Genomic DNA, 27,920 nt, shown 5'->3' with positions numbered 1-27,920 from the left:
CTGGTAACAGCAGAGGCCAAGTAAATGTTAATTCAAAGAATGATGAGCAGGCGGAGGGAAGTCGAAGCAACTCAGGGTAGTGTCATGGCCAACATTTGAACTGACCTTGGAAGATGGGTTAGGAGTTGTCTTTTTGTAACAGGGTGGTCCCCAGGAAAGGGGGAGGTTCCCTGCCCCACCCAAAGAAGGGTGGAGCTGAGCAGGAAGAGAAGCGGCAGAAGAGACTGAGGAAGGAAGAAAGCAGGATGGAGCCAGGAGACCCGGAGGAGGCGCATGGAGCCTAGAGACACGTGAAGAAACTGCACTTGTCTTTTGGTTGTGGACTGGGTGATACAAATGTGGGTGAGACCCGTGGGGAGGTGACAATGGCAACTTTTATCTTAATGTTGATTTTGCTCCCTGCCCTATAACATTTTCAAGATCTTTCTATACTTCAAAAAATAATAAAGCAAATTATAAACATTTTAGATAACAGATGGAAACAATTCTCTTATCATTCCATAATCCAAATTCTGCCACTGTTATGTTTTTCTGTAAATGTTTGTTCTAACTAGTCTTAGTAGTGAATTCACCAGACCCAGGGTGTGGTCCTTGCTGGTCCTAAATCCGGGCCTGTCAGGGCTGACCTCTGATGTTTGCAAGAGAAACAAATAAACCAAATGCCAATTTATTCATTCATAGAAATAAACACAATTGCCATGGGGGACCGACGCATACAGCCTCTGGCCAGGGACTTTTTCCCTGTAAGCTCATCACTTGGAGAACACACTGGTGAAATCTGTCTACTGACAGGGCATTTAATTATTTAATTCTAAATGAGTGGACTCCAGATTTGCCATTTTAATTTACAGGGCCCCACAGATGTTGGTGGAGTCCCATTATGTGTGCATTTAACGTAAGTGAATCAAATTACATATGCTCTAAATAAGAAAGAAAAATATAAAGGAGGCAGGAGGCTCCCCCTCATTCAAAGAGCTGTGCCTGTGAGCAAGCACACCATCGGAGAGATGGGTCTGCTTTGCAGAAAGCCAAGGCCCCTCTGAGTAAGAGCCTCTGCCTGTGGTGATTATGATTCTAGGGCATGAAGGGAAGGTGGTTTTTCAATGGCGGTTTTTAGATCACGGCTTTTCAGAGTATGCTGACTGCTTCAGCTGGTGCTCACCCAAAGAAACAGCAACCCAATCCAAAACAGAAGAAAACTGTCTTGAATGAACTTATACAAAATTCTACCTGCTGGACTTTATGGGATCTTCAAAAACTTAAGGATCTTCAAGAACAGTTTCAATTATACTTGGTTCTTGCTTTATGGACAGCCTTAAGAACTGACTATCATGAATGGCTCTATCTTTTCTACAAGCAGAAGCCCAGTATCTTCTTGAGGTCTGTGCCTCAGTGGCCAAGGTCAGCTTATCTCATTCAGTGGAAGTTTCCCTCTAGTAGATAAAGAGCGAACTAGAACATCTGATCTCGCACCTAGCCCTATTGTTCTGGTTCCTTCCACATGATGTCATGGAATATTAGTTCTGCACGGTGTGGGAAGAGCCTGCATACTGCCACTGGCTGGTGCCTAGCGCCCCCTCAGGCTCCTAGACCCTGAAGTGTTGAATCATTACTTCTCCAAGCAGCCTCAGTCAAGCCCTGAGCTTAGCTCCCTGGGGCTGGAGCCCTTTAGGCTCTTTCCCTCCCGGTGGGTTAGACTGGCGAGTCTTTAGTACTAACAGTCTTCAGTAATGGACACTCTGGACCCTGGCATTACCTTAATACAGGGAACAAGGGTTAGGTCTTAGTCTCTCTACTTTCAGAAGGCCCCCAGAACCTTTCATGCAAATTGGTGCACTTTCCCCTCACTCTGCATATCTGAAGGTCTCCAGGTCCTGCTCTGGCCCTTTCATGAAACCACAAACCCTTCTCCTGGACAGTGTGTGCCTTCTCACCTTAGTATTTGCCAATTCAAAAATTCTCCTAAAAACAAAATCTGATCTCACACTCAGCAAGAATTTAGAAAACCTAAATACGGGACCAGGAAAAAGACTAATGATAATAAAGTAAAACTGAAAATCAACAAGCAGCTATAAACCAGAGACATACTACCGGGGGTGGGGGGCGGGAAGGAGGGATTACGGTCAAAATAAAGGGGGTGAGAATTATATGGGGAATATAACCAAGATGAAAATGCATACAGAAGCCTTAGACAAAATTTAGAAAATTCTTCCTCCTGTTGCATTGGTAGAGAAATTCAGTCTGATGGTTAGGACCTGCTAGGGCATTGCCATGTCTTTGAACTCAGGTCCCTCTTTCAGGGGTGGTATATGGAAGGGTGGGTGGTTTGCCATTCTCAGCTCCCGGCTCTATGCTCCAGTGCTGACGACCCATGCTAATTACACCATCTGTCATTAGAAAAGTCAGGCCTTTGGGGCCTGAGAAACCTCCCTTTCCCCTTTTCTCCCAGGAATACTGATTGCTACTCGATCCTTTTTCTTTTCTACTTTAACCCAAAGAATGTTGGCAACTTCCTTTAAGTTGGCAACTTCTTTAAGTTCTTGGAGGATACCTTACTGTTACTTCTATAAAAATAAGTCCATATTGGGCCTCCCCGGTGGCGCAGCGGTTGAGCGCTGGGTTGCGAAGCTGCCCGCAGCCTCTGCAGCACCGGTTCAATCCCCGGCTGCTCCCCGGCCACCGGAGGAGGGTCCCACATGGCGCGCAGACCTCTCCTGCCGCCCTCTGCTCCCCTCAGCAGTGTACTTCGGTCCTTCTGCCTGCTCTGCTCCCCGCTCTGGTGAATTCTCTCACCCTCCCGCGCTTCTGACTGTACCCAGTGCTTGTATAAATAAATAATAAATAAATAAATATATAAATAAATCTTAAAAAAAAATAATAAGTCCATATCCTCCTCTTCCCCACCTCTCCAACTCAACATGATGTCCTATGAACTGCCCACGCTCATCCTCATCTTGCAATCCTGCTTCATTCTTCCACCTGGTGGCTGGAGGAGAGTATGCAAAGGTCCTTTCCCCTCACTGGACACTTAGGGCCCCTGCATACCCAGGGATCCCCTAATGGGGATCCCTATGCCCCAGGACTCTAGATTTACCTCAAGACCTATTATTTACCACACTTACGGCTTCAGCCACAAGGTAGACACAGCGCTATCTACCAATTCATCCAGCAGCAACAGCAGGTGCCTTTTCTTTTTCTTTTGCGGCCCCATGGAGGCTAGACTTTGCATCTACTCTTGGCGAGTCCACAGAGCCTTGTTTGCTCACATTCCCAGACAAAAAGCAGCCCAAGGAGCTGGATGGGTCGAACCAGCATCTGGAGCCAGCGAGGGCCTCCAATGCTCCACTTGCTTTTTGCCAAACCCTCCTCTCCCCTCCTTCAGTTTCTTAAACCAGGCACCATTCAAGGAAAACTGGATCCATGTGTTTGTGATTCGCTGATGCTGAACATTCAGAGCATCTGTAAATGCCACATCACAGCGAAGAAGTCCCAGTGCGTGCGGGTTTGTGTGTGTGTGCATGGTTCTCTCGGTGTGTATAGGGGGTGTGTGTGGCAGGCGGTGGGGGTGGGGTGTGTGTGGCGGGCGGTGGAGGGGGCATTGCTTTTCTTTGTATTTTTTCTAAGAATTTAAAACTGATTTTTCTTAGAATCGGGAAATCATGTTTGGCTGAAAAAATATTCCCTTCTCCCCCTTCCCGAGGAACTCTACTTTGGCAGAAAACTCCCAAACACCCACGTTCTAACTTATTTGGAGATGATCCTGGGCCAAGCAGCTGTCAAACTCTGGCTTGGGAGCCAGTGTCCTGGGGCAGCTGCCCTGAGCCCCCCAGGACAGACTGAGGGGGGAGGCTGCAGGAGGCGTGGGCCTCAGCACCCGGCCCTGCAAGCCACAGGGCAACCACTCTTAACAGAAATCTGCTGCTCTCACTGGGGGGGCCCCGGGGCCCTGTCGTTGGCCCTCTCGCCCGGTCAGCTGACCGTGTTACTCGGCAGGAGGGGAGATGTGGCCCAGCTGTGGGCTGTGGGTGGGGCCCAACTCTTAACCTGGTGACTGAAAATCTCCTGGGTTTCATCACCCGCTGCCAACTCCCATGCCCTTTCCCCCTCTCCGTTTAGAGATTTCCTACTCAGCCTTCAAGGCTCCATTTGGCAGGGTCCTCTGGCCAGCCCAGCCTCATTCCCGGACTGCACTAGATCCTGCCTGGTACAGGCACCATCACTGCGGATTCCGGCAAATGGATAAAAGAACCTTGGCGCTCAGTAGATTTGACAGGCCTTTTATGCTGAAGCAGGGAACCAGACACAGGCAGGCAAGTGGGGCGAGAGGGGGCAGGGCAGGGAGGCCGGGAGGCTAAGAGGCAGGCAGCAACCAAGCCTCCCAGCCCCCACAATCTCCATGCTTCCTCTCCCTCTGGTTTCTCTTCTCTTAATCTCTCCTATTATCTCCCTTCTTGGCCCGGGCATCCATACTTATAGGTACGTGTATCCCCGTGCTCTCTGGCCTCTCTGCCCAGGTGTCCATATTCATAGGTGCATGCGTCCAGTGCTCACACTCCAAGCACTTTTTGCACCAGCATGTCACAAGTGGGCAATGAAACCTGGGAGGAAAACAAGGCCGCAGGTGGTGGCTATAGAGGCTAGTGGCAGGAAGGAGATGAAAAGCCTGACTTACTCCACTTTCCCTCCACTGCGCTCTCACTCATAGCTGTGACCCAGGGTGTTGAGTTTCCAGCTGCAGGTCACCCTGCCCACCACATGGAGCTCCTTCAGGACCACAAACCCACCTCATTCATTTCTGGGAACCCATAGCACCGAGAGCAAGTGCTCAACAGGGGGGTGAGCATATCTGAGTCTGGAAGGTGAGCCAGGTTATGAAAACAGCTCCTGCCACCTTTTCTGTGCAGGATCACTGCTTTGGAGAGGGCTTGTTCAACCTGGGGAGAGCTCACTTGCCAGGCCCAACCTTGAGGGGCAGACACCAGCATCTCCACCAAAAACACAAGGGGAGAGAGGAGACCTATGTTTCCATATCCCCCGGGTCACCCTGGTGTGGGGGCCCTGGTCACAGGCAGCCCTGACAGACATATCAAGGACATCATTCCTCACGTTAGTGCCAACAGTCTGGAACTATGGGGCAGAGTCATGTGGACTCCCTGTGGGAATAGACCTGACTTACTTTGTCTTGTGGGGAAAGAGAAGGGTAGAGGTTCAGCTCCCATGGACTGATTACACTGGGGAACACAGCCTCTGGTGACAAGTGGAAGAGACTGCTGGATGGTCCAGCAGAAGCCCTCAGGGTTGCCACTGCGGCTGCTCCAGCTTTTGCATTTGATTCAGTTCAAGTTTGATATTTATAAGTCCCAATAGATTACTGATCCAGTGCCCAGGGGCTCAAGAAGGAACCCTCCTGCCCTATCCCCTGTCCTCTGAACCCCAACATTCCCTCTTTCCCAGTCCCTGTGGAATCTAAAGCAATTGGGGGGAGAGGTGTGGCACCAGGGGCAGGGCTGGACTGTGTGGGGAGTTCTCTTCTCTGCAAGCGGATTTCATTCTGACAACAAGAAGAACCTCCTAATGAGCATAACTGACTGACGTTGGAGACTGACTTGGGACATAGTGTGTTCTCAATCCTCTGAGGTCTGCAAGCAGAGGCTTTAGAGGAATTTCTGCCCTCTGGATGGGAGTGCTGGGACCAAATGACCCAGACATTGGCCAAGTGGGCATCTGGCCACCCTGCCCCAGATCTTAGAAGCAGTTGGCTTCAGGGTGGGGGATGAGACAGAACCATCTGGGGAGCATAACTAGGCGCTAATGTGGCACTTGCTGTCAACTGCTAGGTCTGTGGTCTCTTCAGGGGAAAGACACAAGCCATGTGGTATGGAAGGGCTGAAGGTCCTCCCATGGGTCCCCAGATGCCTCCTTCTGATTGCCTGTGGGGTGGACTCCCTGCAGCTGCATCCCAGCCGCCAGTTTGCGATAGTCCGCCTGACTGGGTCAGCTGAGGCCAGAGACCAAGGACTTGGCCACAGGACTCAGGGCTCCTTCCTGTCTCCAAGGTCGTGTCAGTGCCAGGATGTTGTGACTATGGATATTGTCATGCGCATAGACTGGGATTTGAATCTGCTTACTCACTGTGTGACTTCAGTGGGTCACACCCCCCCAGTGACTGGGAGGTCACTGCTTCTCATGGTGGTCCTGTCCAGGGCAGGATTGCTCTGTCTGCTAGAAAATTATTCCTGGCACTGAGCTTGGACCTGCTTCCCTGGGCTTTCCTCATCAAGACCAGCATGCCCCAGATTTGGTCTGCTCTTGGTTCCACAGCCCCTGGCCTCTCAGATGCTTCCCCACGCCTGCACCTCTAACACCTGCCACTGATCCCAGCTGCCCTGTGGGACACACACCTCCCTCCCCTATCACTTTCCCAGTGGGTCTCATCATCAGAATAGGTCCATGGCCTCTTTAACAAGTTCCCCAGTCTTCTGGCCCCACAAGCTGAGGCCTCACCTGCCCTTTGGCTGCCCTGTGCCCCAAGTGACTCATCAAGTTGGCAGTGAACAACCCCCAAAGTCCCCTTTCCACGTGCTGCTGCTGCGGCAGTGGCTCAGACGCCTCTTCCACCCCAGAGTCTGTGCTTTCCAGGTTGCTGAAGCCAAGCACAGCCCAACACGTGTCCATGTTCAGTTTCATCGTGTCAGAATTGGCCCATAGTCCCAGCCTGCTGGGGTCTGCTCAGTCCCAACTCCCTCATCCAAACATTAGCTGTTCCTCCCAGCTTCCTGTCTTCTGTGAATCTGATGGAGTACATGCTGTCAGTGGCCTTGGCCAAGCCATTAATAAAAATGGTGAGGAAGGAGAGGGCTAAAAGCAGTCCTCTCTGCTTTCCTGCAGAGAAGCATACCTGCGGAGACCCTGTCCATTTTTCTTCACTCCAGAAGTGCACACTGCCTGCAGCAGTCATTCCCAGCACTTCTCATCCATGCCCACAAGTTCTTGTTCTCAGGGAGCCCCCCAATGGGTGCCCATGGTCATTGAAGCTCATGTGTCCTTTTAACAATCTAGTCTAAAATTCCACCGTGGCTTAATGTCACATGCATCTGGCTATGACAGGCCCTGGACGCTGAGTGCCTTGACTGAGCCCCTTCAGCCTTCCTTGGAGGAGCGCAGTCACGGGGCAGGCAGTCAGAGGACACGGTGACAGATAATGAGTGGATGCTAGTAACTGGAATATGCTAGTAACAGTAAGCATCAAACACTTATTATACACCAGGCACTTCTTTTTTTTTTTTTCAAGAATTATTTATGCATGTAAGAGCTGGGATGCGGGCCAGAGATGCAGGGGGTGAGAGGATTCACCAGGGACAGAGTGGGGAGCAGAACAGGCAGATAAACAGAAATACACTGCTGAGGGGAACAGCGGGTGAGACAGGAGGGCCAGGAATGGAGCTCATGCTGCAGTGGCTGGCGATAGCTTGATAGCACTGTCTTTTAGCGCTGTGCCTCCAGGGAGGCTCCAGGCACTCACTCTTCTAAACCTAGGATAACCCTCACAATCAACCATCATTAACTCTCAGCACTTGCTCCCTGCCAGCTTGTCCTGTGCCAGACTGAGCTGGGCCTCGGGGATTCAGGAGTAGGCATACCGACAGCATGACCTGTAACCAATTGAGAATACAGTGTGCCCTGGGAAGGTGGGCAAGAGGAACACACCAGGGAAGGCATCCTGGCAGAAGTGACATCTGAGCTGATCTTGAAAAGAGCAAATGGAAATTTGTCAGACTGGGGAGGTGTGGGGGGTGAGGGGTTGGAGTTAAACGGTTCCAGGCTGAAGGAACAAATACAAAGGTGGCTCAAGGAGCAGCAGGGTGATCATGGCAGCTGGGGTGGCCCAACAAGGAGAAGGGGAATGAATCAGGCCACACTGGACCCAAGGCCTTGAAAGAGTGTGGACTGAGGGCTTTGGGGAGCCACCAAGGATGTCAAACAGGAAGGGGGCTCTCAGCAGTCCAGGCAGCCTGACCACACTCCATAGCCAGGGACACAAGCAGCATTGGGTACTTCCCAACATCAGAGAGGGTCAGGACACTCACCTCAGGGGGCGGTGTGGGAACCAGGTGCCCGTGAGTAAGAGGCTTTATTCTCCCTCCCTGAGGAGCCCAGCAGCTGCTGCCTCCCTCCCCCCATCCCTCTGTAAGTGGAGCAATTACCAGATTGAAACAGGCTGAGCCCTGGAGCTCAGGAGATTCCCCAATCACCGCAACTCTTGATCCACAATCCATTGGCCCTGAGTAGGAGCCAGATGGCTTAGGAGGGAGCCTCAGACCTCTTTGCTCCCTGAAGCTGTCCCCTAGAGCCCTCAAGGACCTTGGGGACTCCTGGAACACCCAGCCAGGCTGAGAGTCAGAGAGGCAAGGTTATCCATTTCCCCCTCACCATAAATCTGAGCCAGAAGGAAGGGTCATCCTCAGAGAATCTCCTACTCAATCTTGAAACCTTCCTCTAGGATGCCCCCAAAGATAGAGAGCTCACCACCACAAATCCGAGGGTTGCCGTGGGGAGGCTCGTCAACGCCACAAGAGGCCTTCCGTGGAGTGGACCACACTGAAATCAGTCAGCCAAAACCAAAACACCCTCTTCTTCCACAGGAGTGAAACCAACTACAGCTTATCAGCCAATGGCTGGGCCGGTGACCTCCCACTCCCTGAGTTTGTTATCTGTCCCTCAAACTACACAGTGTGGCTACTGAGCCCTTGAAATGTGGCTGGTGCAACTGCAAAACTTAATTTTACTGCAGATTTTAATTTTACAAATTAAAATCAAATTCAAACACCTGCAGGAGCATAACACGTGTATATTGACTGCACAATGAAATGACAGTATTTTGGATACAATGGATTAAAGAATTATTAAAATTAATTTCACCAAAAATTCATCTCACCTGTTTCTTTGTGCTTTTTTAATATGCCGACTGGGAAGCTCAGTGGCTCTCAGTGTGAGTCTTCAGGGCAGGGCCGACTTACAGCCTTGTATGAGGACCAGGTGAGGCAGCAACACAAAGCAAGACATGTTCATTCTAATAGAGAACATGAAAACTCATTTAAAATAAAAATAAAAATTACCCAGAATCTCACCACCCAATGACAGTTTCTGAGCTAGGGATAATTGCTCTCATGGATAATGGCTGCAGGGCACTCTTCCATTTCCCCCAGCCATGCAATCCCATTATCCCTTCAGGATTAATGTCTGAGACCCACCCTAAGCCCAATACTCACATATGGCGTCCTGGCAGAGAAGAATGAACAGATGTTGTAAAAACACTGCTTCATTCATTCATTCACTTCCTCATCAGAGAATTGCTACGCTCTAGCTGGGCCCTGTGCCTGGCTCTGCGGACCCAGCATTGAAATCAGACCCTGCCCTGGAGACACTTTCAGTAAACAGCACCTCAGTGAGGCGAAGGCTGGGTTGCACCACAATACAATGGCATGGGAGTCCAGAGAAAGAACTCTCGCCCAGGCTCGTGGTCAGGGAAGGCTTCCTAGAGGAGGGGGACTTTAAACTGTATCTTAGAAGAGTGAGTCTTTGCTGTGGCAAGCTGGGAAGATCGGGGTGCACACAAATGTGACTGCAGCCTGTGTTAGGGAAGAGACTTTCTGTGCTCAGCCTGATGCTGGATGCTGTCTGCTGCCTGCTCCGGAGTCTAATTTCAACAGGACGAAGGGGTTATGTGCTCTTGTTTACATGATTAAAATTAGAAAAAATATTTCCTTTATCTGAAAGAGTGAAAGGGCTCTGGGGGAAAAAAATCCTTTTGGCAGTAAAGCAAAGCACAAGCATCTCCTTAACTAATCTCTCACTCTTGGGCCCTGCAGCCCAGGGGCCGTGAGAAGAGTAAATAAGAGGCTCACCTGCACTGGTGGGCAGAGAGCCCAGGTCAGCACGGACAGGGGTGGGAGCAGCCAAGAGAGGAAACCCACAGGTCCTGTCACCACAGCCTCCCACCAGGGGGAGTGTGGGCCGGGGCACTAACCGAAGGTGGCCACAAGGTGGCACCTTGCAGGAGAAAAATCTAACCATGGCCCCATTTTATAGATGGGGACCCGAGGCACCAAGATGGGGAGTGACTTTCTGCCCATAGCTAGTGGACAGAACTTGGACTAGGTGGAGGGCACCAACTCCTAGCCTAGTGCTCTGACTCATTCTCTCACTCTCAGTCATTAGTTCACTCGGCACACCTGCAGTAACCCCTGCTTACTGGCAGCACCAGGAAGCGAGGCTGGCCACTGGGGACCCACAGGGAAGTCAGACCTGTCCCTGTTCTCACAAGTCCTCCAGTCTGGTGTGAGAGACAGGCGAGTGACCACCAGGATCGTCACAGGAGGCTGGGGCTCTCAGAGCCTCAGAATGGGTTCCTGACTCTGGGTGAGAAGCAGGTAGTGACAAAGATTTCACCAATAAAGTGGCACTGAGCTTGGCCGTACCTGGTGGGTAGGAGTTAGGCAAATAAAGGATGCTGATAAGAGGACCCCAAACAGAGGGAACAGCCCATGAAAAGACCTTGAGACTTGAAAGGACTTGGCTGGTGACGCTGGGCTCAGGGCAGAGAGCAGAGCAGAGAGAGGTGAGAAGGAATCACAAGGTCAGCACTATTGGGAAGGGGATTCCTGTGCCCACCTGTTCCCAAGAGCACTGTGAGAGTGCTGGGCAGAGCCAAAAGGGGAGTGAGAGTGGGTATGCTTGGGTGCCCAGCCCTCATGTTCCCCAACAGACCCTGATGAACATTGCTCTCCCAGTTTGATGTCCGGCCTCGCCTCTCTGGATGCCAAGACCTCCAGTCGCCTGGGCATCCTCACCGTGGCATACTACCTGTGGACCACCTTCTTGGCAGTCATCGTGGGCATCGTCATGGTCTCTGTCATCCACCCAGGAGGGGCAGCCCAAAAGGAGACGACTGAGCAGAGCGGGAAGCCCATCATGAGCTCAGCCGACGCCCTGCTGGACCTTATCCGGTAACCCATGCCACCAGAATCCTGCTTGGGAGGACTTGCTGAGGGAGGATGTGCCAAGCGGGTGAGGCAGAGGCTCCAGGTGAGCCTTGGCCCACTGCCACCTTGGGGAGCTATGTAGAGCTGACAGAGTAGGAGTGAGAGAGGCCCGGGAGGAGAACCAGGAAAGCAGTTGTTCTAGGAGCCAAAGGAGTGGAATTTCGAGAAGCTTCATTTTCTAAGATCCATTATTTCTAAGATTTGGTGACTATGATTCATCTTTTCTTGGAGTCTTTGATTCGAAACAGCCTTTCCTCATGATGAAAGGAATTGCTGGTGCTCAGGGAGCCCCCACCCTCCCCAGCACCGCCTTCCCGCTCAGGGGCTGAGGGCTCTGGATCAGATGCACAACGTGTCAGTGTCAGATGTTCCAGCAGCGGTTGCTGTTCCTGGTTGATTTTCACATGGGGAAAATTGATCCCTCTGGTTTGAGGTTTTCACCCCCTGGTCAGTCTCAACCCTGAGGCAAGTTGTTTTGCAAAGCTAACAGTTAGACCTCACTGTCACCATTTCTAGGTCAGAGGAGAGGCTGGAGAGAGAGATCACATGCTTCCCAGGACAGGGAGCCAGAAGATTGGAAAGAGAAATCTGGTCTCAGCTCTGCCCAGAAGTCTCTGTATAGCCTTGGGCAGGTCAGTCCCTGTCTCCGGGTCTCCATTTCCCCAGTGGTTTCCAAGATTCTTTCTAATTCTGTGGTTCTGAAACTCAAAGGCCACAGTCAACAGGAGCCTTCAGGGAATGATCAGAAGCTTCTGGGAGCAGATTCTGAGAGATGGAGCTGGGAGGACAAATCAGAGCCCAAGCTTGAAGACCGTGAATCCAGGCTGAGGGGGGGGACTGTACCCTTTAGAAAAAGGAAGCCTGTGCATTTGGGAGAGATGAGCAGGAGTAGGATGGCGTGAACGGGATGTGACTGGGGTCACGAATTTGCCCTGAAGGGTAGCAGTCACTTCTGTTCCATTCACCTACCTTTATTAAGCACCTGTTCTGGGAGAAAACATTGTGCCAGGGACTGGGGAGTGGGGGGGTGGGCAGCAAGGACAAATGACAACATCAGACTGTCCGCCATATTTGGACAGACAAGAAGGGCGTGAGGACAGTCACTCTCTGAGACCCATTCCAGCTGTCACATTCTGAGACATGGTACAGAAAATGAGGACCCCGGCAGTGAGGGTACCCCTCACACTTGCTCTGGCCTAGGGAGGTGGCTACCAAGGCTGATAACTGGGAACTGAGGTGGTGAGACAAGTAAAAAGTGGGAAAGATGTGGGTGCCAACTAAACAGGGGAATAAGGGTCCACAGCACCCCTCGGGGCAGTGGGGGGCACATACACATCCATCTCTAAGATGCATCTAGAGAAACACCACAGCCTGTTCCTGGATGATCCCCCATGACATGGACTCATTTCCTAGGGCTCCAAGTAGGGGCTCCAGAAAACTGACATTGGCTCCAACAGCTTCACAGAGAAACCCCAAATAGAACACTAATCAGAGCTCGGCCCTTGCCTTTTTCCCCCAATCTTATTAAAACACCAGAGGGATTAAGTAATGACTCTATTTATAGCTCCCAGTTACTCTCTCAGGAATTGGACGAAGTTCTCGGGATCTGGGCGTAGGAAAGAACAATTCCCACCTCTGCTGCCTGGTTGGGGACATGGAATTGGGGTTAGTTGGGAGTCATCCCAGTGGGAACCTACAAATAGTAAGAGAGGAGAGGAGCCACAAGGTGGACTGTCCTTTGCTCCGGGAGATGTGCTGGGAGGCCCGGACGGAGTGTGTCCTTGATGGGCATGGTTCCCAGGGGGCTATGTCTGCATTTTATGTAACTGCCGCCAGGACCACAGGCCTCAAGGGGCAAATGGAAGGCTTCTATGGGTGTTCAAAGTCACATGTTCTGCATGTTCCCATTTAATAATCAAAAACATAATTCTTTGTTTAAATCTGGAGCCTGAGTTCATTGATTACTAATAGGAGCACACGTATTAGTCAGGCATTGCTTTTCACTGTTAGTTAAGAGAAACCTAAAGCAGCAGAGGCTTGGCAAGATTAAGGCTCACGACTTTTCCCACATAACAGTTCAGAGGTAGGCAGTGTGTGGTCCTAGGACCCCAGGCTCCCTCCAACCTATGTGCCTTGTGGCTCACAGCACTTGCCTTTCATCATCAGTGTACCTTGTGTTTCAAGAGGGTAGCTCAATCGCTAGCTATTACAACCACAGTCCAGGCAGAAAGAAAAAAATCAGGGATCAAAGGTCCTGGCCAAATGGGCACCTTTCCCAAGTTTTCCAAGAAGCACTCCCCAATGACTCCACCTACATCATACTGCTCCTTCTTTTGTAAGAGAGGCTGGAAACAGGATTTGATGGCAAAGCCCTGTGGGTCCCCAGAATATCCCAGGGCTTCTATACTAGTCTACCAGGGCTACACGGATAGTATAAAAAGGAGAGAGAGGAGACTGGGTAGGCCACTGGCTGCCCCTTGCCACAGTAGACATTTGCTCTAATTTTAAAGGAAATATACATGCTAGGTACCATCCGCTATGTATAAGTCCATTAGGTTTCTTCTACTTTTTAAATGTTGTTAAGTTTCTGCTCAGCCTAATGCAGGCTTTGCTCTAAGTTTCATTAGAAAACCACCCTGAAAGTCACTCAAACCTCTTAAACCAATGCCCGGGAGAGATTTTTCTGTTCAACAATCAGCACAGCATGAGCATCGTCCATTTTGTCATGAGCGCCCAGGAGGGTAGACCATTGCCTCTGGTGGGCTGTGTGCCTGGTGTGTGGAAGAACACCCCAGCACTAGCCTGGTTTTGGTGCTTTACGTCTGTTTGATGTCAAAAGCCATTGTAGGCAGCTACTATTCTGGTGGCAAAAGCCTTATAACTCATTGAGGGGCTGGTGGGGGGGGACCTTATTTGAGCTTCTAAGATTTCAGCTCCTGACCCCTACTGCTTCTCCCCTTTGTGACAAATTAATGGCAGCAGCCATGGCCTTTCCTTCCTGTTTTTCTGACTTGGCCGCTCATTCTAAGCCCTGTTTCTCCTGCCATATGCTTTCACTGAACCTGTATTTTAGCAGCAGTGGAAAAAAATTTAGTTTCTGCTTTACAACAGAAGCTGCTGGGTCCATGTCCTTGGCACACTGTAAAAAAAAAAAAATAAAATAAAATAAAATAAAATAAAATAAATAAAAAAAAAAATAAAAAAAAAAAAAGAAGCTGCTGGGGTGTAAAGTTAAGAAATAATGCTCACTCGTATTCCTGTATACACCCCCATGCATGTATTAGCTGAGTCTTGAAAGAGCAGGAGAGACTGGCAACAAACAAGAGTGGGAGGAGCCATCCAGGTGGAGGAGGTGTGAGCGGAGGGGGCATCCTTGTTAGCATCTCTGATTTAGAATAAATCCTGGAAGAAAACCATAAAGACAAAGAATGTTCTTAAAACCCTTGACATGAATCGCTAAACTGCTTTACAGAAAGGCTGCAGGGTGCCGTGCCCGGGTCACCAACCCTCCTCAGCATTGCGTGTGGCCATTTTAAAGATTCCTGACCTGGGGGTGTTGGGGTGGGAGCAGAAAGTGGAGGGTCCCATGGGCTGTGTTGCAGGGTAACTGGTACTTTTGTGATGGGTGTGGTCTGGTGACATACATTTGAAGGGGTGTCAATCTGCACTAAAAATAGTGCTGTAAACCAATGTTACCTCAATTTGAAAAATAGAAGTTACATCCGTATTTAATACTTAGCACCCAAAAACACTCCACATGGTTTAAAGAAATAACTAAAAAGAAAACTGAAACCATAAGAAAGTAGAAGAAAATTTTAAGAGTTACGGAGGTAACGTTCTATGATTCAAATTTTTTTAAAAATTAAATAAAAAATATTTTTAATAAAAAAATACCTTACCCATTTGATAGGTGAAAGTGTCTTTAATTTAGTGATGAAGCCAAATGTTTTTTAAAAGCTTTTTTTGGCTCCTTAAGTGTTTCTTCATTTGCTAAGTGAATTGCCCAGTGGTGACTTTCTTTTCTGTTGGGAATATCAGTGTTTTATGTGCCATTTATTTAGGCAGCAAATATTGACCCAGCACCCAGGCGATTTTGCAGGTGCTGGGGACACAGCAGGGAACAGAAGGCAGCCCTTTGCCTCCAGGGGCCTGGTAGCCTGCAGAGGGAGGCTGAACACTAAAACAAAGACAAGCTTTTTAAAAGCTCCTAAAGATACAGGATTTTGTTATAGAACTTGCCCAGTTTGTCATTTGCTTTCTAAATTTATTCGGATTGTTCCATCTTAGAGCTTCTTAATTTTTTCAACTTTTATTTTGGAATAATTTTAGGTTTACAGAAAAGATGCAAAGATAGTAGGTCCCAGATACCCACACCCAACTCCCCCCACCCCACCCGTGTTAGCAACTTCCACATATTTGTCAAAACTAAGAAATAAAGTCATGCAATGCTATATAGTAGATGACAGGATTCCATTAGATTTGTATTTTACCACCAGTTTTTCTGCTAATTTTCTTTTTTTCAGAATCCAATCCAGGATACCATATGGTATTTGGAAAATTCTTAATTTTAATGTAGTAAAATCTGGTGACTTTTTTATTGCTCATTTTGTTCTTAGAGAGTCCTTCCAAATGCTGAAAGCTGGTAAAATATTAACATTTTCTTCTACTTTCTTATGGTTTCAGTTTTCTTTTTAGTTATTTCTTAAACCATGTGGAAAGTTTTTGGGTGCTAAGTATTAAATACGGATGTAACTTCTATTTTTCAAATAGCTGGTCAATTGCACAGCACTTTTTAATGAATCCTTCCTTCCCTCACTGATCTTTTCTCACTTCCTGTCCTCACCAAAGCAACTTCTATCAGACATGAAATTCTTGGCTGTATGAAGTTCTGGCTCTGGGCTATGGTCCTATTACACTGATTTTTCTGATAAGACTGCCAGCATCTCACTGTTTTGACAGTCACATCTTTATGCTTTCAAATCTGGTACGACAAGACCCCCTTCTCCTTTAACTTTATGAAAATATTAATAAAAATAATGCCCCTACTTCTGTGGGTGCCACAGATAAAATATGAATAATGGAATCCACTTCTGTGAGACTGGGGTGGAGCCGGGGAGACGGGGAGGTGGCCACATCAGCCAGTGCATGGGCTGGAACATGGGTGACCTGCAGAAGGGTCACAGAACTGGCCTGAGCAATCAAAGAAGGTCTGAGCAGGAGTTAGCCAGCCAGCGAAGCAAGAGGGGTATTCTAATCTAGAGGAACAGTGTGGACAGAGGCCTGGAGCTGGAAAAGCACACAGCATATTTGAGGAATTGTAAGCAAATGGTGTTGGAGCACACAGGAGCTCATACCCCCAGGGCTTGGGAGGGTGGGGGAAGAGGGGTTGTGGCTGGGAGTGGGGAGCTGAGACTGCAGAGGGAGTGGAGCTAGGTCATGAAGGCCTCAAGTGCCCAGGGTGGTGTTCAGATGACCCCAAGTTCCTCCTGTCCTGGATCTGGAACTCTGCAATTTCTGACTCTCTTCCCAGGAACATGTTCCCAGCCAACCTTGTGGAAGCCACATTCAAACAGGTGAGGGGGTCCCTAGGCTGCACAGGGATAGGGGAGGGAACTTAGGGGAGGAGGGAGGGGAAGGAGGGGGGCCTAGTTCCCTAGCGCCACCTGTGGCTGGATCCTGTGGCTGGATCCCTAGCCCGGCTTCCAGCTTTCCAAGAAGAGAAAATTTGATAATGGGAGGACACCCCTTATGTAATGCCTGCTCTGTCCTTGCTCTCAGCCACTGCTCGTGCGCTCACACACCATCTCACTCAGTCCTCACAATACTCTGCCCTGCAGAAAGGACAGGGCCGTCTCCTCAGTGAGGACACCAAGGCTCCAAAGGATTCAAACATTTACCCAGCAGATACTGCTCAGAAATGATAGAGCTAGTGGGCAAAGCCCGGCCTGTCTGTTCCTAAGCCTGTTTTCTCTTTCTTTAAAACAAAAATCCTCTGTCCTTCTCATAAGAACAGTAATACTGTTCACTGTAGAAAATTAGGAAAATACTAAAAAATATATAAAGTAGAAAATAAAAATCATCTCTGTTTCCTGGCCCTAGCAGTAGTGGAAATAGCTGGTATGCTTCCAGTCTTGTCTTTTCTCTGCATAAATGTTTTCAAAAATAAAACTAGGATCATTGTGCATAGACAGTGTGCAGCCTGCACCACCCCCATCCCTATTTATGTCATGAGCTTTTTTTCTGGTTAGTAAATGTTTCTTAAAATACACTATTCAGTGGTGATGCAATCACCCTTTGTAAGGCTGGACTGTAGGACATTCACCCAGACCCTCCTTTGGGTGGTCTTTGTTTTCAAAGTTTTGCCCTTTTGGAAATGATGGTAAACATCCTTGTGTGGCAGTCCTTGTCTGCATATATAATAATATCCTATTCTTTTCCCTTTTCTAAAATTATGGAGGGTTGGTTGACTCAATCCAGCAAGCATTTCCTGACCCCCTTCCCTGTGCTGGGCTCTGTGGGGGGTGTGGGGACACTAAGGAGGTGGCTGAGGGCTGGAGAGGAGGCACCAAAATAAGGAACCGCAGCCCTCAAGCCAAGCACTGTATCTTTGCTAACTTTAGGGTCTTCTTTAATGCTAGGAGTTGCTTAGTAATGGGCTCTAAATAGGGAGTTTGGTTTTATCCCAGCAGTGATGGGGAATTATTGAAGACAGAAGAGAGAGAACACTGCTTTTCTTCATATCCACCCGGAATCCCCTTTTTCTGTTGACAAACTCCTTCAAGACCCAAATCAAATGTCCCCTTCTTTGTGAAGCTGTCTGATTCAGTTAGTCAGGGAAGAAATCTTGGGCTCAATCCTGTGTCTCTGGGGACCCCGCACAGAGTGTTCAGCACTGGAATGACGATGATAGCAGTGGTGGTGATAACAGCAGTCATTACATAAGGCTAGCCATGTGGCAGGCTCTGTGGTAAGCACTTTATGCATGTTGTCCGGCTTATCTAATGAGGCAGATATTTGTATGATTCTCATTTTACAGATGAAGAAACTGAAGAACAGAAATTTCAGTCCCATACATTTCCTGTGTGGCTCTCTCCAACCCTATCCGCCTCCCCAAGAAGGCTTACCTTATGATACTTCAGTGTTTGGGAGAATAGGAGACTCCAGTTTGGGCTTCTAGTACTTGAGGGATGAGAGGGAAAGGCAGCTACCTTAGCTACTTGATTCTTCCCAGCTGGGGCCTCACCTCATCAGCAGAGTTTTTTGTCCTCTTTTAAGAGTTTTATGGTTGATGTCTGTTATTCAAGGGAAAACAAGCCACGGATAGTGCCTGACAAGTAGTGGATCACTCTTATGAGGCATTTTGGGCAGGAGCACATTTTATTGATCATCAGAAGAGGCTACATAGAAACAGGACATGACTGGCTAGGAGGTTGGGGATATCCATATGAAATTAGCAGGTCCTGTTTTCCAGGGGAAAGTAACCTGGCCACAGCTGAAGCTGAGTTAGAGGGTTGCGATTGATATAGTTTGGGTGTTTTAACTGGTGTTTCCCTTAAGTTCAGGCTATCTTAGGTTTAGATTCGTGGTGTGGGCTGAGCTACCCACGTGGCCTCCTTTTTGTGGGTTCTAATATAAGAATTAACTTTATCAAGCCGCCTCCTGTTGATCAAACTCTCAGTTATACTGACAATACCTATCAAACATGAAGATGTTAGCATTACCCTGAGTATTCAGGTCTTGGTCGAAGGCCAAATAGTAGGTCCAGGTTTCCCTTAGTGGAAGCCGGGGCTGGCTGGCTGTTAAGTGAATGGGTAATGGATGGTTGATAAGGGATAGATGGATAAATGAAGGGTTACAGGGATAGATGAGGTGGACAATGGTTAGAAGCAAACCCTGGTGGTGTAATAATGCATACACGGTTGGAGGGATGGAGAGGCACATCTGGGTGGAGTATAGATGGATGAAGAAATCTCCATTTTCTTTTTTGGTAAAATATTGGTAATAACCCTGTCCTGACTACCTCATGAGGTTACTGCCCATCAAATAGCTCGTAAGTAGACGCAGATGTGCTTCACGTTGTTAATGTTAACCACACTTGGCCCTGACTCCTTCCTGGTTGGGGTGTCGCCACCAGTACCGCACCAAGACCATCCCTATTGTCAAGTCACCCACGAGGGCATCAGAGGTTTCTCCTCGGCGCATCCTCATCTACGGCATCCAGGAAGAGAATGGCTCTTGGGTCCAGAACTTCACCCTCGACCTGACCCCACCACCCGAGGTGGTTTACAAGTCAGAACCTGGCAGCAGCGATGGCATGAACGTGCTGGGCATCGTCATCTTCTCTGCCAGCATGGGTATGCGCTGCCAGCTGGGCCACAGTGTGACCTGGAGCCAGCCCCTCCCTGAATCCATCCTTCCCTGAATCTGGTAGCCTGGATGTCCTTTTTCATGGTCTCAGAGCTCAGGGAGGACATTTTGGCAGGGAGTGACGCTAGCTGCTGTATAGGGTGTGGGTGGGAGAAGAGGAAGAGATAACATCCCTGTCAGGAGGTTGTTATAGGACAGGGAGAGGGGCAGCCCAAAACCCCGCAAACCTGCCTATTCTAAATGGGTTCTGCCATCCGCCGCATCAACACAAAACATAGGAGACTTTAATGAAAAGGAACTTTAATAAAACTAGGAAACAATACAGGCAAGGCAAAGAATCTAGTTTCTAAATCAAGCACCCAAAGTTACCCGTCCCCTCGTGGGTAAAAGTCCATCCAAATGGGATTGGCCCAGAGCAAGGCCCCAAGGCCTGCCACAAGTCTAAAGCATCTTCCAGTGGGGACCCACAGAAAAGGGCTGGACAAGCCTGGAAGGCAAAGAGCAAAATCAACATCAAGATAAAAGCTGCCATTGTCACCTCCCCACGGGTCTCACCCACATCTGTGTCACCCAGTCCACGACCAAAAGACAAGCGCAGTTTCTTCACGTGTCTCTAGGCTCCATGTGCCTCCTCCAGGTCTCCTGGCTCCATTCTGCTTCCTTCCTCAGTCTCTTCTTCAGCTTCTCCTCTCCCTGCTCAGCTCCACCCTCCCTGGGTGGGGCAGGGAACCTCCCCTTTCCTGGGGACCACCCTGTTACAAGGTCACCACCTTGGCCAAGTGGCAGAGGCTGAGAAAAAGAGGGAGGGACGTGGTAGCTCAGGCTGCTAGGAAGTCAGTCAAGGGCAGAGGTGAGCCGTGCACGGGGTCTGTCCCTGCTTGGCCACCAGCGTGTCAGCACGTGCAGGGCACCTGCCTGCATCTCAGTCTGCAGCATCTGTGACACCTGCAGCATCTGTGACACCTGTGATTTGCTTGTGTGTGCCTGCCTCCTCAGGCATCATGCTGGGCCGTATGGGTGACAGTGGGACCCCTCTGGTCAGCTTCTGCCAGTGCCTCAATGAGTCTGTCATGAAGATCGTGGCGGTGGCTGTGTGGTAAGCCTGCTCGCCTGCCCTGGGAGGTGGAGGAACACCACGGTCCCATCCTCTGCTCTCCTAGGAGGCTCAGCCTGGGCCTGGGCTTGCAGAACTCCATGTGTCCATGTGTCCCACTATATATATATTATATCCCCCCTGACCAGGCTAGTTCCAACCCTGGATGCCACTTCTGGCTCAATCAGAAGGAGTAGAGCTAAGAAGTAAGCCTGGCCCTGCTATCCCAAGCCTCAGTTTCCCTGTCACATGGAATCTCATCAGCTCAATTTTTGGAGAAAAGAAACAGAAGTGAGAACCAGCTGCCACTCTTTGGTTAAAATTCAGACCTTAGGAATCTTCTAACCTTGCACAGTTTAGAGAGGGATATGCAGAGACCTGTTCAAGGTCACCCTAGAGGTTGTGGCATTGCTGGGCTGAAACATGGGCCTCCTGAGGGCGAGCACTGGCCTCAGAGGCCAGGACTAGGGAAGGGGGGGTGGTTGGCTGAGGATGTTATTAACAATGTCCTGGGCTGGGCACCTGGGCACACAGTCCTGCTTCTCCCTGGAGTCTGGGAGACCAGGCAGTGATACAGCCTAGCACTTACCTGTCTGGCACTGAGCCTGCTGCCCTGCCCACCCCCAGGTATTTCCCCTTTGGCATTGTGTTCCTCATTGCCGGCAAAATCCTGGAGATGGACGACCCCACAGTCGTCAGAAAGAAGCTGGGCTTCTATGCCATCACTGTGGTGTGTGGGCTGCTGATCCATGGCCTCTTCATCCTGCCCCTGCTCTACTACTTCATCACCAAGAAGAACCCCATCATCTTCATTCGCGGCATCCTCCAGGCCCTGCTCATCGCACTGGCCACCTCCTCCAGGTATGGGGCATCGGGCAGCAGGTGGCGTAACCTGAACTGTCCATCTGTCCAGCCATCATTTGTCTATAGCCACAGAACCACAGAAAATGTAGGCACAGCCCACTTCACAAATGTGGAGGTAGCTGTGGTAACAAGACTGGTTTTTGAGGTGTAATACGTTAAGGCCCGACTACAGGCTCTGGCAGGTGGGGTGGGCTCCCCAGGCAGTGACCTGGGGGAGAAAAGGGATGAGAGTTCTACTCCCAGAACTGCCCTGGGAGGCCCAGTAACAGGAATAGTAGCGGCTGCCATTGTAGCTAGTAGCTGGCAAGGCAGACACAGTTCTAAGCACGTACATGTTGACTCTTAAGAGCTCTGGTCTAGGTGTTCCCGTTGAAGGCCAGGCTCACACAGGTTAAGAAACCTGCCAGGGCCACTTGGCTAGAGGCGGCTCAGGGAGTCTAGGCCAGAGCTCTACACATGCACAACGTGCAGCTCTGGGCCGGCCCCTCCTCTCCTCCAGGCTTCTGTTTCTTCATCTCTAAAATGGACTCAACCTCTCAGGAGAAGCTGTGAAGCACACAGTACCTGGCACACGGTCGGCTCTGCCAGTGGGCATTCCCCTTCTGACTCTCTCAGCTGCCCCAGGCCCTGGCGGGTCTGGCTTGGCACTGACCCCACCTCCAAAGGGCACCCCAGGTGACCATTGTCAAAGTCCCTTCAGCCCGTCCTCCCCCAACATGACAGCCCAGAGGTCCTGACTGTCCTGAAGCTCATCCCAGGCCGAAGGGGTGGGGGGCAGTGGGCAAACCCTGGCCTTTCTGCCCACAGTTCAGCCACATTGCCCATCACCTTCAAGTGCCTCCTGGAGAACAACCACATCGACCGACGCATTGCTCGCTTCGTGCTGCCCGTAGGCGCCACCATCAACATGGACGGCACCGCGCTCTACGAAGCCGTGGCCACCATCTTCATCGCCCAGGTCAACAACTATGAGCTGGACTTTGGCCAGATCATCACCATCAGGTGGGCACGCTCCTGAGCTTGTGTGGATGAGGGCAGGGGCTGGGAGCCTCAGGATGCCCTTGTTTTCAGATCTGATAGGGTCTCTGAATCCAGAGGGGGGGAGCTCCTCCCACGCCACACAGCTAGTCAGGGCTGGGCCGGGAGTGTGAGCCATCCTCTGTGACTCGGGACATGGCTCCCTCTCCAGTGCTGTGGGCTGGGGAGCCGACGCTCAGAGGAAGCCCTGCAGGCTGCCACACAGAGCAGGGGAGGTTACTGCAGGCGGGCTGGGGGGAAACAGAGGCCAAGGGCAAGGCAAACGGACGGTGGAGTGGTCACTAGTGTGGCTGGAACTGAGAAAGGATGCTGGGGTGAGGAGGGGCAGAGTCAGCCTTGCCTGTCAGCCCAGCGGTACCAGTCTGGGGATCCAGCTCCAGAAGGATGCTGGTAGAGCTGTGCTGTGGGCAATCAGAATCTCTGGGCAGCTTCCTGGAAACCTATAGAGGAGCAGCTGCAGACAAGAGTTTTCCTTTAGTTCCTTAGGTGGTTCTGTGAGACCAGGGATGGGAGCCCGTGGAGCCATAGACCCTCATGCAGGGACATACTTCCCAGCCCCCGAGAACGCTCTGATGTGGCTCTCCTAGCAGCTCCCGTGTAGCTATCTCAGAGGCCCTGGCATTCTGGCCTTCTCCCTGACAGGCACCCTGCCCTCTGCTCCTCCTCTTCTCTCCCTGCCCCTCTTGCAGCATCACAGCCACTGCAGCCAGCATCGGGGCAGCTGGCATTCCCCAGGCCGGGCTCGTCACCATGGTCATCGTGCTCACTTCCGTGGGACTGCCCACTGATGACATTGCCCTCATTATCGCTATCGACTGGGCTCTGTGAGTGGGGCTCACCCCCACCTGCCCACACCCCTCAAGCAGCAGCCATTTGGGTGGGAGGGGGAACTGCCCTGGTTTGCACAGTGGGGGTGTCTTACTCATCAACACCAGCCTGGCTACATCATTTGTGAGACCAGTTTTCAAAAATGAAAATGTGAGGTCCCGGCATCAAAAATGACACAATTTCGAGGTGATGAGAGCAATGCATGAAACCAGGCTCAGGCCCTTCCGAGAACAGGCGCTGTGCAAGCACACGGTCACAGGCGCATGAAGCCGGCCATGCAGCAGCCCACTTGGACATCTCCAAGGAGGTGGCTGAAGAGACCCTGGAAGGCACCTCACTTCCCCTCTGCCCTGGCAGGTGCTGCGGGGAGTGGGGGGGGGGGATAGGGTGGAGGAGCGTCACTCCCCCACACACACCCCCAGCAATGCTGACAGTGGAGCTGCTCACTACCTGCCTTGGCTTAACAGGGACCGTTTCCGCACTATGATTAACGTGCTGGGTGATGCGCTGGCCGCTGGGATCATGGCCCACATTTGCCGGAAGGACTTTGCTCAGGACATGGACACCAAGGTAAGACAATGCCTCCCTCCCAGCCTGGCTGCCAAAGGCTACCAGGAGGGTAGAGCAGGCCAGGATGGGCAGGGTACAGGATCTGCCACCAACCAACTGAGCAGCCTTCAGCCAGTCCCTCCATGCTGCCCAGCCTCAGTCTCTCATCTAGTGCAGGTGTAACTAATTCCTCTAACAGTTTTGAGCACCCACCACAGCTGATACTGACCTAGAACTAGGAGGTGCATTGGTGAAACAAAAACTGCCCTTGAGGGGGCTTGAACCTTCATATGGGGGTGGCATTGGTCCTACCTACAATGATGCAAATATTTATGTGTCTTCAGGGCTCCTTCAATAACCACGTGTAGCAGGCTCCCCTACTCCAGGGGAGGAAAGTGAAGCCCAGGCAGGGAGCTGCTACTGAACTCTGGGGTCAGATCCCTCCCTCCACTAAGACAGTCCTGAGAGGAGGCAGGACAGCAGGAACAGGAGTCCAGAGGGGCCTCACAGCACCTCTGTAGGAAAGCTGACCCCTGGTCCCCAGCCCTTTGCTTGTTCTGTCCTCCCTGGAGTCTGGCTGCAGGCTCTCCAGCTGCTCCCCAGGTTATTTCCCCTCCTCAGAAACTTCCACCTGGTGAGACCAAGCCGGTGAGCCTCCAGAAGATCATGGTGACACAGCAGAATGGCTGTGTGAAGAGCGTGGCTAAGGCCTCGGAGCTGACCCTGGGCCCTGCCTGTCCCCACCATGTCCCCGTCCAGGTGGAGCAGAATGAGGAGCTGGCCACCACCAGCCAGCACCACTGCACCATTGAGATCAGCGAGCTCGAGACCCATGTCTGAGCCTGCAGGGAGGCCTCGGGGTTAGGGGCCAAGGGCAGGATCTCAACTCCTAGCTTTCCTAAGCAGCTGACAGGCTCGCACATTCTTCACTCCCTTGTGTGGCCAGAACTGACTCTACTTGGTGGAAATTAGAGTCTAGAGAGGTAGCCCTGGTAGGCAAGCGGTGGCCAGCCCTGCTGTGATGTGTCCATTGTGTTGGCCTGTGAGGCAGCAGGCAGAGGTTACAGCCCCCACTTTCTGGATGATAGAGTTGAGGCTCTGACAGTGGAAAACACCTGCCCTGGGTCTCAGAACAAGTGGTGTGAGGGCCAGGAGACTGGTTCACATCTTTCAAGTCCAGGCCACACCCTCTTGGAGGACAGGGTGCCAAAAGGGCCAGATGCTAAGAGGAGTCCCATAAACACCATTACCCCTCTCCATACTACTGCTTTCAATTTATGAAGACATAACAACAACATCCTGGTTCTGCTCCAGCTGTGTCTCAGCCCAGCCAGCCCCCCCTCCATTCCATAACACATCGCCTAAAATGAACATCCCTGAGGAAGGGCCCGCCTGGAGGTCAAGGCCCAATGCCTTTCACATGCCACAGACTTCAGTTCATCCAATGTGGAGATAGGCTGGCTTCACCCAAGCTGCATGGACCCTGAGAAATATCTGGCCCACTGGACAGGAGGGCCAGCCAAGATCTGGGTAGGCAGGCTCACCTGGGATGCTTTGGTCAAGCTGCCCACGTAGCCCTAGGTTCAGAACTCCCCAAAAGCCTGTGTGATGAAGTGAGTTACATTTTCTATACCTTTCTGTGTTTGTAAGTTCAGTGATAACTAAATAAAAGTGCTATGGTTTACTGACCACACTCTGGCCAGCATTTCTTTATTGGGCTAATACAGGCTGTCACAGTCCAGGCAGGTCTGTCTGGGCAGCTGGAGTTTAGACAGGCCTGTCCAGGTAGCCAGGACATAAACATACTTGTCTGTGTAGCTAGAACATAGATAGGTGTGTCTGTCTGGATTTTCAATGTGGGGACAGGCCTGCCTGGGCAGCCAGAGTGCAAGTGAGCCTGTCCTGGTAGCCAGAGTGAGGACAGCCTGTCTAAGCTGTCACATGCAGGAGGTAGCGTACCTCCCAGCCTGCCCAGGGGATGATCTCGACAGACTCGGGTGGACAGCTCACCCAGCCCCTAGTCTAGGCTCTGCTCTGCAGCCAGGACCAAGACTGGTCCCCACAAAAGGTCCCCGATCTGGCTCCCTTTGGTGAATGTTTTGCTATAAAGTGAGCCCATGCCTGAGGACATTCCCAGACACGCTCCCTCATTCTCCTCACCTCCAGGAGGCTCTAGGGGACATGGAAGAGCTACGGCCACACACTTTGCTCTGAGTGTGCTTGGGGGAGAAGCTCCAGGGGCGTGCACCATGGACCCAACCCAGGAAGACACTGATCCTGGGAGAGGAGACGGGTCTCCCAAGGTCACCCAGAATCAGGACGGCACCCACCTCCCACCTCATTCCCATCATTTTCCTCTAGGGGCCATAGTCTGAGGCATCTGGGAAGAGTCCCAGCCCTAGAATCCCCTTCCCACTGCAGGGTCCACCATGGACCTCTGCCTGTGTGACTACTTTGTGGACCCCAAAAGCTGAACTTTGCACTGACCCCTGCTGGTCCAGACAGGTGCTTTGGAGCTTGCGCCGGGCTTACCCTGCCAGGGCTTAGTGCACCACCTGACAGGAAGCACACACAGAGACACCACAAGTGCCAGACAGCGGTAATGCTTTATATTAGTTTTTCTGTAACAAGAGAAATCAGCTTTGACATTTTTAACCTTTTTTTCTTATAAAATTATAAAAAAACAGAACTCCCCACAGGCCAACGAATCAGAGTTAATCTCGTGGTGCAGCTGAGCCCTTCCCTCTCACCCGGCCTGGCCCCAACACCTCCACCACAGTCCTGCCCCAGGAGACTTTCCCAGCAAGCCTCAGTGGGGCTTGCCCATCACAGTGGTCCCTGGGGGTGCCAGGGGGTGACAGGAGGGGCCCTGGCACTGTGATTGCCCTAGCAACTGAAAGGCAGGACAGCCAGTGCCAGGGCCACAGTCAGGAAGGAAAAGTACAAAAGCCAGCTTTTGTGAGTTCCAGAGGTGGTAGGCATCTGGCCACGGATGGCATAGAGATCGCTCTGTGTCTTCTCCAGGGGACAGACGGATGGATGGACAGATGGGCAAATGATGAGCTGTTTCTGACTGGGACAAGTTGTTGGTGGCATAGGCCACAGAGGGCTGTTTGCACACAACTGGTGTGTGTGTGTGTGTGTGTGCACGCCCACACATATGTGTCTGTGGACCAGCAGGGAGCAGGTACCCGTGAATGCCAGAGCAGGGTCAGATCCCAAGTCTGCATGACTCCCAAGGAGTGATGGAGGAGATGGGTGGTGCACAGAGGAAGACCTTTGGGAGGGTGTGTCTGTGAAGTGGCAGAGTTGGGGCTCACAGGCACAGGCACATGCTGCAGAAAGGAATCCGGTGGTCCAGCGTCCTGCAGAACACATAGGAGAGTCAGGGAGGGTGGCAGCCCTCCCACGACCAGACTGAGGGAGGTGGATGATAGCCTGGGTGGCTGGCATAAGGGGGCTATGGGAGGGTCAGGCCACTGTGTGTGGGAAGGGTGATGCCCCTGGGAGCAAAGTCAGCAGGCTTTGACTGGGAGGTGCTCATGCCAACGTGGCCAGGGGCCTTTGGGTCCCACTGGCCACTCCCTGGGGCCTTTCCCAAGGCCCCATGAGATTGACATGACTGTGGCCAATATCCTCCTGAGGGGGGCAGATTTGCTCCCAGCCCTGGACTCCATAGGCCCCCTTGTGAGGGTGACAGCGTCCTCACTGAACCACCATTTATCCCGGACATTGCCCCCAGCTCCGGTTGAGGATAATGCCTGGGGAGAGGGAGCCTCATCTTCACATCCTGGGGCCCCAGGACCAGAGGACGGCAATTCTGGAGCACAGCCTCTGGGCCTGCCCTCTATGCTTGGTAGCCTCCCTGAGGTACACTCTGTCACCAGCTGCACCCCTGTTTCCAACTCCATGATCCACCATGGAGTCCTCAGCACCCTGCAGGCTCTCTCTGCCCCAGGCCCTACTTCAATTCAACATCTGAGTAGGGCCTAGCAGCACCCCCATGACCCTCAACATAGCTCACGTTGATATCCCCTCTGACCACACTTCTCCCCCTGGCTCCTGGCCACCACTGGACATGCTTTCCAATAGCCCTGTCCAGCGGCCATGCCCTCCACCCTCCTGTCTGCACCTCCTTC

At 51.3% G+C, this 27,920-nt stretch overlaps 1 protein-coding gene across 2 annotated transcripts in view; it reads left to right on the top strand.

Moving 5' to 3' along the window:
- Positions 1-24,621, top strand: part of SLC1A7 (solute carrier family 1 member 7) — a gene marked incomplete at both ends in the record, with an annotated part of 35,579 nt that extends 10,958 nt beyond the window's left edge. The window contains 9 exons of one of the 2 annotated variants that reach the window (XM_084242623.1): positions 10,791-11,006; positions 16,573-16,615; positions 19,177-19,396; positions 20,406-20,505; positions 21,130-21,363; positions 22,174-22,368; positions 23,094-23,228; positions 23,700-23,802; positions 24,403-24,621. In XM_084242623.1, the coding sequence (XP_084098749.1) occupies positions 10,791-11,006; positions 16,573-16,615; positions 19,177-19,396; positions 20,406-20,505; positions 21,130-21,363; positions 22,174-22,368; positions 23,094-23,228; positions 23,700-23,802; positions 24,403-24,621 (1,465 nt within the window). Of the gene's footprint in view, positions 1-10,790; positions 11,007-16,572; positions 16,616-19,176; positions 19,397-20,405; positions 20,506-21,129; positions 21,476-22,114; positions 22,369-23,093; positions 23,229-23,699; positions 23,803-24,402 lie in introns of both variants that reach the window. The other variant, XM_084242622.1, reaches the window with a different exon arrangement.
- Positions 24,622-27,920: the final 3,299 nt, after the last annotated feature.

The sequence above is a fragment of the Talpa europaea genome (genome assembly GCF_964194135.1).
Source record: "Talpa europaea genome assembly, chromosome: 9".
Lineage (NCBI taxonomy): Eukaryota > Metazoa > Chordata > Mammalia > Eulipotyphla > Talpidae > Talpa > Talpa europaea.
Note: the sequence above shows the minus strand (reverse complement) of the source record. Positions and strands in the feature narration are given on the sequence as shown.